A 12,482-nucleotide genomic window follows, 5' to 3' on the forward strand; every position below is an offset into this window, starting at 1 on the left:
TACCTAGGGCTCAGAGCTTTTAAAAACCATGGTCCCCAAGGATACTATAAACTAATTTAAAAAACAAACAACAGACTGGTAGAAAACATATGCAATGCTTTAAAAGACAATCAGTAAAGAGCTACAAAGCATAAGCAAAAGACAACCCTCCCACCCACAGTAGAAAAAAGATTTGAACAGCTGAACTGCAGAAGAAGCAATGTATGTGGCCAATAAAGAGATGGAAAGAGGATTAATTTCAGCAATCATGGGGAAAATATAAAATAAATAACATGCACATTTCTTCTAATCCACTGCTTGCTTTTGCTTTGTTTTAATCTCATGGACACTTCTAATTGTGAAGATGCCTGTCTCCCTCTTTGCCCTGGCTTCCAGGTTGCTCAGAACAAATTTCATACAAGTATCTAGGACCTGACAACATACATTTTATATATTAAGCTCATTTTTTTAATCCATTTAATTTTGTTTCACACACACACACACACCCCCAAGGGTTCCACAAGATAATTTGTTAAAGACAAATGAGAAATGAATAATACGCTCTCCAATGATAACAAAGAATGGATATAAACCTCCCTCAAAACCACATTATTTATCTGTAAGCAGGACTTGAAGTGAAGGCAAAAACCACACATAATCAGCTCAGAAGAGTTGCTGGTTGGTGTCAGGCTATGAGACATTATCGCTGACTTAGAACCCTTCCATACAGACAAGTGCTGGTTCCAACAAAGATAATGGGAGGAAATTACCAAAGGGAAGACTTCTCTTTTTCCTGGGAGCTTATTTAAAAGTCCTGGCTCCACCAATCCACTCTTGGGAAGTCAGAAGGGGCCCTAGGTGAGCAAGAGGCAAGGCAGGGGTAGGTACTGTGCTGGGGCAGGTACTGTGCTGGGGCAGGTACTGTGCTGGGGTAGGTACTGCGCTGGGGCAGGTACTGTGCCTGAGATCATGCACAGATCTCCCTCTGAGATCATGGGACTCGAGAAGCCCTGGATTGGAGAAGTGCTTTCCCTGTGCCTGCCTGGCTCAGCATGCTCCAGATACAGGCGGCCCGGCTAGAGACGGACCTCATTAATGTCTTAACTAACTGGATCCGCTTTTGCCATCCTGAGAATACACATGGAAGATTGCATATATTTGATTCAAAGAAGACCGTAAATTTAGTAGCAGCCTATGTGCGTGCACATATTGGGGTAACACAAGATAGAAATCTTGTCACATTAAATGTAAGCCTTAATTATAAGGTGAAGCCCCATTTCAAAAATGTTAATAAATAGAGTTTCTAAGACTATGGTGATAAAACCCCATCCCAGTTCCTGTAAGAAGGCAATCAGGGTGACAAAGCTGCAGCAGGATCCAGGGGTCACCAGACGGACAAGGAAGTTTGGGTAGGTGGGTGATTAGGACAGAAATGGTGGAGGCTGCTGCCTTCTGTCTGAGGAGGGAGCCAGCCAGCACTGAGCCACTTTCCCAAAGTGCCCGAAGACCCTTCACTGACCAGCTCAGGACTCCAGAGGCCATGGGGTCCAGGGATGCAGTAGCAGCTGATGAGCAGCTTCCCTAGGATCCCAAGAGCCCTGGTTTCTGCTGATGCGGCAGCAGCACCTATGGTGGGCCGTGGAGTGAGGCAGATCTAGGTTGGAGCCCAGCCCATGCCACAAGCAAGCCTCCCAGAGGGACAGAAAGCCCGCTTCCCTTACCCTCCTGCCAGCGCCAGACGGTGATGGTGTGCTCGGGGTCCACGCCCACCGACACCAGCAGCTTCCCGGTTGCGCTGAAGTTGATGTAATTCACCCCCTTTGAGTGGAAGCACCGCAGCACGGAGAGGGTGTGTTTGGTCATGGCGTCCCACACGTGGATGGAAGGTGTTGCTCCTGAATGTGGGAGGTACGACGAAGAGCTAAGGCTGGGGAATGGCGGAGCCGAGGCAACGCTGACGCTCACCTAAAAGCCGCTTTAGGACAGGTGTTCGGGGTGTTACAGTGACGGGGGCTAAGAGACCTATGGCCTGGCCTGGCCGGAGGTGAGAGACAACGGGAAACATCTGCTGTGCTTTCAGAGGCAGAGACCTAAGGGTGTTTATGTCCAACACACACACTCGAGGTGGAGTTTTCACAAAGGAAACTGGTGAGGTCAATGATTTGTATCTGCAACTCAGCCAGGTACAATCAGCAAACGAGGTACATTGACATGGTTTTGCTGTGCAGATTCAAACTACTCACGGATGGAACAGCCTTACCTGGGGTCTCCGTAATATCACCTGCATTGGATGAGCAATGGCAATGAGGAAGCGTCAAGGGAAAACAATAGCTAAAATAAGTCATGTTTCTAAGAGTGAAGAACTTAACACCAGCATCAGAAAGTTCCAAATTAAATTTTAAAATGGGCATGGGCTCAATGAAAACAAGCAGGAAGATATGTTTGGAAAAATTGCCTTTGAAATGACAGAGTTAAAAAAAACAACCACCACTCTTCGCGAATGTGAATCAGTTCACATTCGTCATTGGCAGTTTCCTAGGGTGAGAAGAGCCAGGCACACATATTGGAATCTGCCCTTGCCAAGCGCAACCGCCAGGCTTCAGATGTGGGGCTCTTCACCTGACACCTGGGCTCTGAAAAATTATTCTCACAAGTCTCCAGGGATGGGGGCCACCCGTTTATTTGGATGATGAGGCTCTGGTCTGACTTAATGGTCCCTCAGGTCACCAATCACTGGTTGTGTCAACTCAGGCGACATAGATACATTCAGGGCTCAAATAATCAAGAGTGACATCGAGAAAGGGTGGATACCAATGACCTGCCCACTGCCTCCCCAATAACTGCGGCTAAGTCAACGTCTCTGCTCAGCTGGGAGAGCCTCGGCGGCTGCAGGACCCTCCTACCTATCTGGCTGGTGGCCACCACGTTTCTGTACTTGGGGTGCTGGTTCACCGTGAGGCAGAGGATGTCATCCGTGTGCTCCAAGTAGAAGCTCTGGCTCCCTAGGAGAGATGGGGCAGGGTGAGCAGGGGCCTGAGAGAGCTCTTGGGGCAACCTCAAAGCTTTGTGTGAGTCTTTGGAAAGGCCTCGTAGAAGCGAGAGCTTAAAAGTGCCGAACTCTCACTTTCGGAATCATCCTTAGGGAGACGGGAGATCCTTTTACACATTGACACATTCTGTCCCAGGATCGGGAGGAGAGCTGGTGTCTGTTACCTAATCCGTATCTAACACACAAGTCCCACTTCAATCCTCCTGCATCCTGGGTGGCGCCACAGCACAGTCCAAGTGCACAGGCTTCCAGAGTCCAGAACGGTTCCTCCTCCTGCAGCCCAGGACCCACAGCCTCTCAGTGTCTCTTCCTCTGGGCAGGGCAGGGAGGGGGCACCCGGAGATAGCGCTTTACTGAGCAAAATGGCACCACGTACTCATTGGAAAGGGAAGACTAAACAGGAGAATACTTAAGAAATCCCTTTTAATCATCTTTATCTATCAAAGTGCTAATCTTCTGGGTGCCTGGATAGCACAGGTGATGGCTTCACCCCCCTGAAGCCCTAAGTCAACATGTGTCACAGGAAGTGGAAGAAAGGACAGGAAAAGCTTTATTGTCTATTGCAGCAAACAGTTTGCTGACTGCCCAGGTGGTCACTGTAAACCCACCCAAATGCACAGGAACTGAGAGGTGAGTGATGGCATGGAATACAGCACATTGCTACTAACCTGGTAACATGTGGCTAGAAAATTGAGAAAAATGTATAGAAAATTCCAAGGCCCTCCTCGCCCCCCAAAAACAAATCATTATGTGCCCAGTGATTTTACTGTCTAAAAAAATCTATGCATGAACTATAGAGAACTATGAAGGAGCATAAAAATTTGAGGGGAAGAAAAGGTTTGTTTTAAGATATAAAGCAAATAAAGGCAACATGTTACCATGTTTAAATCTTGTGGTAAAGATAAGGGTGTCTATTAAATTAGTTTCTGAATGATTCTTTTTGCTTGAGGTGTTCCTTTTTAAACTTTTTTTTTTAATTTAAGAGTCATTCTATAGTTAAGGGACATTTTAGGTATTTTTGTATATTGTTTTATTGTTCTCATTCTCATTGTGAATGTGGTTAACTCTTCAAAACAAACAAAACTTGAAAATCTGAGTTGCTAAAAAATTTGGTGACTGTTAAAAATCAATGAGAAAAGTTCCCCCATGCTTTGTTCTTGGTTACTGTCTGTAAGGGTTTCTCTACTCCCCACACCCTCTTTCTGGCTTCCCTCCGTCCCTCTCAGCCTCCCTGGAGCTGATGGAAACACGGACACCTCCCTTCCAGGGCCTGAGATGAGATGTGGCTGGGTGAGGGGTAAAGAGAAAGAGGGTCTGACTCTGTGAACGTGGGCCTGAGCATCTCCCAGGACTAAATGGCACCAGTCTGGAATGGAGTGGAATGGCTCTAAAGGGAAAAGAGAGCTTAAGCTTTGGGGCATCTAACCAGTGGGAAAGTGCATAAAAGGGCTAAAATTAAAGCCTGTGTTCAGGTGGTGGTTTCTCCCAACCCATTTACCTGTGGACAGGTTCTGAACGATGCCGGCCGCGGCTGCGTGGAAGATGATGTCAGCACCGTCATTCAGGTAATGCAGGTTATTGCGACAGTCAAACCCTCTGTAGCCAAACACGTGGTCGAGAGCCAGCTCCTACATTCCCACACAAGGATGAAAGGGTCCTTAGAGGAAGTAACAGCACAGGAGCAAACCCGCACTTCGGGAAAGCCACGCATGTCATGGGAACCATGAGGCTGGTGAGAGAGCCAACCACTCACTCCTTGACCAGTTGGGGATACAGCGCAGCCCTTTCTTTACTTCCCTGACATGCTAGGGGGACAGGCTAACATGTAGAATTACAGTGAGTTTTCGAAATAAAAAAGATTTGCTTCCTTGCTTCTCAGGCGAGGCAAAGCCTACCAAGGTGATATCCGGTAAAGGTTACCCAGAAGTTTTACGTCTGCGCCTTGGCAGGTGCTCTCGAAGGTGCGCTGAATGGTGTCTCAGAGCTCTGCTCTGATTCGCCCAGATAGATGCAGCCGGGACCGGCAGAGCACAGCACTGAGGCAAATGCCATGCTCATTCTGTTGCTTGGTGCTTGCCCTACAAAGTTTCTACACCATTTGCATTCTTTTTTCCCCAACAACCAGATACTGTTCTAGGTTTACAGTCTTTCTCTTCTTCCTGTCTTGTCTTCCATGACAAAAGCAGTGACTAATTCAGATCAGATCTGTTCTTTAATTCGACTTGACACACCTGTATTGTTGGCAGCTCTTCTGCACCGGGCACTTTGCTGGCTGGGGCTTGGTGGGGGAGGGATACAAGATTAAGAAGATGTGGGTCCCTTTTCTCTAGGTTCCCTGATTCTAGCCTTTTCTCTCTCCAAAGCTTGCGAATTGCAAACATCAGATTAATTCTAAAATACCACAACACCTCCTTACTCAAAAGCATTCACTGACTTTCACTACCTATGGGAAAGTCCAAACTCCTTAAGTTGGCACAATCAGGCCCTGCTCTCACATCTCCTGTGACCCTTGGTCAAGCTGACATGTGCATTTAGCCCATGTATCAGGAGCTTTCCTATTTTTATGACTCTTTTTTTTTTTTTTTAATTATCTCTCACCTGGAAAGCCCTTCTCCTCCTTTCAACTGAGCGAGCGGCTACCCACCCCTAGTCTCTTCCCCACCCCATGTGTTTCCCAGAAACTGCGTGTGTAATATGTGATCCCCAGTCTAGGTGGACAACTGACTCAAGCTGGGCCAATTAGATAGTTTCTCCCAGGAATTCAGAATTGAGGACACTGGTAGGAGATGTAAAACTTGGGCACTGGATAGCACCACAGTCTACTAAAGAAGTTCAAGAAGTCTGCAGGAAAAGAGACGAATGCGTCAGGCATGCACAAGGCCCTGCTGGGCAGAAAGAGGCACCATCTTGGCTTAGGGCAGCTTTTCAGCTCCTGGACCCTGTCTGTCCTGAAGTTCAGCTGTATTTCCTGACCTGTGCTCTGTTCTATAATAACCCCCCTGCAATATATTTCCCTTTTCCAATACAAATGTTTCAGATAGATTTTTCTGCCTCAGGAGTTCGGAGTGCAGCAGAGGAGAGAGATGAGTAAGAAACAATGGTAGTAGAGCCCTGACAAGGGTGTGGAGGAGGGGGTGTGGGGAGGGTGGAGTACAGGAGGTTTGGGGTGGGGAGCGTCAGGGAAGATTGCACAGAGGAGGGCTTGGAAGGGTGGGGTGTGGGGAGGGAAGAGGAGGAGCCTTCTTAGTATAAGGAGCTTGAAATCACAGGGGCCTGAAAGTCCCAGGCAGCTTCAGAGAGCATTCATGGCTTTGGGGTTAGAGACATGAGCTGCAGTGGAGAATCTCAGGTGATGAGCTAGGAAGGGGGCTCCTGGGTGAGGTTCTGAAACCATGAGCTTGGATCCCATCAGGAATGTGGGAACCTCCTGGGTCTTAAAGCTGGGGTGGGGCATGAAGAGTTGTATTTTCAAGAGCTAACTCTGTGGGCAGCAAGGCATGTGTCAAAGAGGAAAGGGAAACGTCTGAAGGCAGAAAGAACAGTTAGGAGGCCTCTTTCAGAAAACAGCAGGTCCCCTGGAGCTGCCATCCTAACAACTGAGTTCAAAGCCCTCTCCACTTACTGGCTTGGTGATCTTGGGCTGGGGCCTAACATATCACTTGACTTCTATGAGCTATAGTGTTCTCATCTGTAAAATGGAACAATAATGGTACCTACCTTGTAGATGTGAGGCATGTGTGAAATACTTGGTGGGAAGTATATATACAGCAAGGTACTGGCACACAGCAAGGGCTCACACAACATTAGAGACAGTGAATAAGCTCGCACTCTTCACGCACCCCAATCCCTGAGTGGTACTAGGTACAGGGAAAAGGGGCCAGGTCTGAAGGACATGGGACATTTTTGAGTTAGTACCCGTAGGATCTGGTGGCAGGGCTGAAGGAACGTGACCCAGGGGACGTGGGGATGCGACTCTGGTCACTGCTGGGGGACACAGTACTGTGTGGAAGGGAGAGAGGATAAGGGAGAGCCATCGGGACCAGTCAGGGTCACTTGAAGGCATCTGTGGCAGGGGTCCCCAACCCCCAGGCCACAGACCACTGCCTGTTAGGAACCCGGCCACACAGCAGGAGGTGAGCAGCGGGTGAGCGATAGAAGCTTCATCTGTATTTACAGCCACTCCCTATTGCTCGCATTACCATCTGAGCTCCGCGTCCTGTCAGATCAGCGGCGGCATTAGATTCTCATAGGAGCACGAACCCTACTGTGAACTGCACATGCGAGAGATTTAGGCTGTGGGCTCCTTATGAGAATCTAATGCCTGATGTTCTGAGGTGGAGCTGAGATGGTGACGCTAGTGCTGGGGCGTGGCTGCAAATACAGGTTATCATTAGCAGAAAGGTCTGACTGCACAGAGACCATAATAAATCAATTGCAGACTCATATCAAAACCCTATCAGTGAGTGGCAAGTGAAAACAAGCTCAGGGCTCCCACTGATTCTGCATTGTGGTGAGTTGTATAATTATTTCATTAAATATTACAATGTAATAATAACAGAAATAAAGTGCACAATAAATGTAATGCACTTGAATCATACCAAAACCATCCGCACCTCCCCCCCCCCCCCAATCCGTGGAAAAACTGTCTTCCACGAAACCAGTCCCTGGTGCCCAAAAGGTTGGGGACCGCTGTGTGGGACTTGCAGATGGTGATGTCCACCAGGCAGATCTTAGAACATCGATATCAGATTAAAAGCAAAATCGTTTAACCTCCTCACCTCAACCAGTTTCTTTTTTTTGGTGATATTGTTCTTCTGGAGTTTCTCAGGCTGGGGAGCCGCTCTGCTAACGGGTGGTCTAGAACAGAGAGTGGCCAAAAGAAGCACAGTGTTGAACAAAAGGCAGCAAGGTTGCTTGTCCAGCGAGGTCAGCTAAGACCAGTGCCAGGTTCTCTCCCCTCCCCCACTTGGAGGACCCCACGCCTGGGTTTGATCTGTCCTGCCCCCTCCCCCCCCCGCCAGGAAAAGCTGTTTCTGACATTTTGGGTCCTGGATTCACAGGCACCGGGTAGGGCTTCCCCACACGTAAGGCATCACAGTCAGGGTCAGTCCCTTTCTCCTGGGAGCCAGGAAGAATGTGTGAGCCAGAGGGGCTGGTTTTAAACCTAAAGAGGAGCCTAAGTCTGGGAAGGAAGAGGCCACACTTCCTGAACCCACCGGCCATTCTTCAGACAGGGATGTACCAACACTGTTCAGAATTAGGTGGTCAGAGATCATGGCGTGTTGTGAAGTAGGACTTACAAGCCAGGCTTGGGAACGGGCCCTGAAGGCCAAGTGCCCAGGTCATTCTTGCCACACAAAAGGGCATGTAGGAAGCAAAGGCATGAAAGACAGAAGAAACTCTTCCAATGCCCTGTCCCTCAGGGCCATGGTCTACATTCAGCTGCTACCACCATGCCCGAGGTTACTTTTCCCTGCTTGGTTTTGGAGAGCTGGGCCTCCAATTTTCATTAAGAGATTTCTTTAATGGGTAAGCCCTCAAGGACTTGTACACGAGGAGGGCGATCTTTTGGTAACATGGACGTCCCTCATATCAGACCTCTCGGAGTTTAGGGGCCCAGGGATGGACAGAAGGGACCTGCACCCGCTCCCGCCGCTTGTTCAAATCCGTTAGCTACGGCTCTCGGGCTATGCAAAGTAAAAGGATTACCTGGATCCCCTTGCAAGCAGCACACAAAGCCAAGTGAGAGACTTAGTACAGGTCAGAGCCACACTAGCAACCGTCTCACTCATGCACAAGCATCGTCCAAGTGAACAGACATTCCTGTGTGGCACACACCATGCTTCCCGAGCATGCCAGCAAAGGACTAAAGCAGAAATGAAAGAGTGCACCGCTCTACAAATTCAGAAAGCTCATACCCTGGCGTCTCTGGGCAAACTCTGCACTAAAGCGCCTACAGGATAGGGAGAAAAAAGGAAGCCTTGTCACTGCTTCCGCACCCTCTACGGACTTTGCCAATGCGCCTGGGGCCTCTGCTTATTTTAGAGTGTGCTGGGGAGAAACTTGTTGTCAGAAAAACAATCACATCCTCCTGGATGTCGTTGGGAGTTAGTTAGGCACAATGGCTGCTTTGTTTCTGAATCAAGTTCAACTAATAATTTAGCCTAATAATTCGCAGTGTTTCTTGGGAGGGCAGCTTGCCTGCTGGAATGGCTTGCGTTTTTGTGCTGGGGTGAAACAAGGGAGCTTTATTTTCTCAGTAACTCTTCAGTCAAAACATGTTATGCAATCATAAGTGATAATTGGACCAAATGGCATCATAATCACCACTGAAGAATGGGGAGAGAGCGCATCTCTGCAAAACGACACCCCCGGCTGACATCATCGCCGCCAAACTGAGCAAAAGCGGGAGGCCGGGGGCAGGCCAGTTTTCACAATTAGACTGCCTTCGCATTAATTATCGCTTCCCGGGACATCTGCTCTTTATTCTGTTTTAGTGGAACTTTTAAATGAAATCCGTGGGTTTCTTCTTCCACCTAAGAGTGTTTGAATGTATGACAAAAGCAAGCCAAGGTCTGAGATGGGAGCAAGGGGACACTGGGACTAGAGCACGGTTCATAAGGCAGAATTTGAGATTACACGCAGGGCTCGTTTTCAGGGCATACACAGGCTGTATAATATGTCACATATTATACAGTGTATACAGAGTATGCATACAAGCACAACCACTGTGTATTTATATACACAGGAGATTGTGTACATATATACACGTAGAGGCAATCCGATGCTTTTTTTCACCTTGATTTTCAGTTAAAAACTGAAAAGTAAAGCAATCTCAGAATGTTTCTTTCTTATTTCACAAGCATGTTTACAGCTGTATTGCTTCAAAACTGAAGATGAGGGGGCAAAAGGCAGAAACCTGCATTGTGGCAAATTCAGCAGAGTGTAAGTATAGATCCTTCACGGTTGTGAATTCTGCATGAACGCTTAGTTCTAGATGCTCATCGAACACCTGGGCTTTTGCAGAGTGCTGTGCATACTTACTTGACAATTCCCTGCCTCCAAAGGAAAGCAAGTTAAAACACAATACAAGCATTAAAGGCTTCTTTCCAGGCATCTCTAAACAGGGTTCATAACATCAGATGTGGTAGGGACTGCCAACAATTTCAAACACAGCCAAACGCTGGAGGTTTAGCATTTTTCAGTGGATCTAAATCCTTCCAGATTCAGATTCCTTTGGAAATGTGACTCTGAAAAGCTTTGCTGAGGTGGGAAAGAGTAGAGTGTGTGAGAACATTCACTCACTTTTCAGTCCAATAAACTCTTTCTAGCTGGTTGTTCCCAGCTGGCACACAGGACGGGAGAGGGAGGAAGGCCGTGAGTGCAACTGGGAATCAGCAGGGAGGTGCAGAGAGGTTAAGGGCTGGGAAGGCGAGCGGTGGGGTGAGGGGTGGGAGGAGCAGAGACACGAAGGGGCCTCAGGGGGGCAAGTGGGGCTCTGAAGAGACTCGGGGAAACAAAGGAGAAAGAGTTTCCACTGGGAAAGAAATTTAAGGAGGGAACCTGGCAAGAGAGCAAGCGAATTGGATAATCAGGAGAGAGGAGGAAGGACAGGCTTGAGCTTGGAGAGGGCGGGAGTTCAGCTATTCGAGGAAGAGAGGGTGGAGGAGAGGCCTGGGAGCTCAAGGGTGTGACATGGTGTTAAGTCACGAGGCAGCCCTATTCCTCCCCAGTGCTGGGGGTGCAAGCTGCTGGAGACCCACCCCACTCCCGTGAGTGGAGTCACCACCCCAGGCCCCATGCTCCCTGTGGGCATGGAAGGACCGTGACGGGTCAATCTCGGCTGCAACCCCGCTGCCCAGCAGCTCGGCTGCTGAAAAGAAAGCTTAGATACACTTGAAGACATGTGAGTGTTACCCTGACACAGGCTCTCAGCCCACAAAGGGCCCCAAGGGTGGCCAGCGCCCAGGTATTCACCTCCCCGCCCGCCATCCCTCCCTGGGGTGCTGGGCTGGCAGAGCAAGGGGTGGAGCAGAGTACACGATGACCTGAGATGCACAGAAGAGGGTTCAATGCCAGGGCTCTTAGGGCAGCTTCTGAAATGACTGAGGAGGTCAAGGAAGTCAGTCACGACCCAAGACGAGCGCAACGTGAGAGCCAACTAGGGAGGAAGGCTCAGAAAGCCTGTGAGAAACAAAGTCGTTCCAAGCAGCTTCTATAAAGAGAGGTGCGGGTGTGGAGGAACTCAGCTACATTTCGCCAAGAAATGCAAGTTTGGAATTGTTTTTAGCGTAGTTAGTCAGAGGATGTTCAAAGTGTCCTTGGAGGAAACGTAGCTTTCTTCAGATTCCAAAATGTGCTATGAAAATGCTCTAAGAGTTTTCAAAATGTCTTGGGAAACCCAGCTATCCTTGATCCTGGTTCCAGGTGGGAACCAGCGGGTGATGTGAGAACTGTTTTAGAACTGTCCTCCAACAAGATCTATCACCCACATGGATGGGCTGCAGGGACTCAGTGAAACCCCTGACATACATGCCAAATTGTGTTTGTACCTGTACATTTTGCTGGGGAAAGGAGGCATGTTTTAATTATATTTTCAAAGATGTCTGTAGGGAGAGACAGACAGACAGACAGACAGAGAGGGGGATTGGGATCAATTAAGAACCACTGCTCCAGGAAGAGTCCAGGTTTAGGAAAAGTCTCCAAAGCCATGGGAGCTCTCTATTATCAAAACAAAAGGAACTGGATTCTGTTAAATGTATTCCCATGTTTTCTAGAACCATCTGTAGAGCTGCTCAGTGAAGAAGTGAAGTTGAAAGAAGGGTGTCAGGCAGGGGAACTATGCGCTACCCTAAGAGAACCCTTCTGTCTTGAAAATGCTCTTGACTGAAGCCTATAACACAGCCCTTTTTAACAAAATAGAGGTATAGTCCCAGACTTGGCCATTTTAGGTGAACATCAAATTATTTGGGTGAAAAATTGAGGGCATAAAGGATGGCGTAGAGGAAGTACAAGTAAAGGTGAAGACTACTGAAGAGGCCAGTGCAATAATCCAAGAGAGGGACGATGTATATCTGGACTAAAGCAGTGGTTGTGGAGAAGGAAACAAGTGAATATTTAAGGAAATATTGGTGAAGTATACTGCAAAGACTTTATAATTGATTAGCTCTAGGGGATGAAGGCGGAAGAGCAATTCAAGTGGAACACCAGTTTTCTGCTTGGGCCTCTAGCTGGATGGTGGCACCACTGACTGAGACAGGAGAAGATTTTTGAGGGAAGATGATGAGTTCCATTTTGGCATGTCAAACTTTGGACATCTGTGGGTTGGCTATACTAGCTGGAGGTTAAACTGAGAGGTGGGACTCAGACATATGACTTTGGGAATCATCAGCCAATAGGTGGAATATATGAATCAGGGAGAGAGTGTAAGGTGAAAAAAGAGAATGGCCAAAGG

General features: G+C 48.2%; 1 protein-coding gene across 2 annotated transcripts in view; it reads right to left on the reverse strand.

Annotated features, from left to right (window-relative positions):
• Positions 1-12,482, reverse strand: part of EML6 (EMAP like 6) — a 311,591-nt gene that overhangs the window by 19,122 nt on the left and 279,987 nt on the right. Inside the window, exons 28-32 of one of the 2 annotated variants that reach the window (XM_059942770.1) lie at positions 8,738-8,746; positions 7,807-7,885; positions 4,527-4,656; positions 2,883-2,981; positions 1,701-1,874 (exon numbers count right to left, since the gene is read on the reverse strand). In XM_059942770.1, coding sequence (XP_059798753.1) covers positions 1,701-1,874; positions 2,883-2,981; positions 4,527-4,656; positions 7,807-7,885; positions 8,738-8,746 — 491 coding nt within the window. The remainder of the gene's footprint in view (positions 1-1,700; positions 1,875-2,882; positions 2,982-4,526; positions 4,657-7,806; positions 7,886-8,737; positions 8,747-12,482) is intronic. The other variant, XM_059942768.1, reaches the window with a different exon arrangement.

The sequence above is a fragment of the Balaenoptera ricei genome, chromosome 13 (genome assembly GCF_028023285.1).
Source record: "Balaenoptera ricei isolate mBalRic1 chromosome 13, mBalRic1.hap2, whole genome shotgun sequence".
NCBI lineage: Eukaryota > Metazoa > Chordata > Mammalia > Artiodactyla > Balaenopteridae > Balaenoptera > Balaenoptera ricei.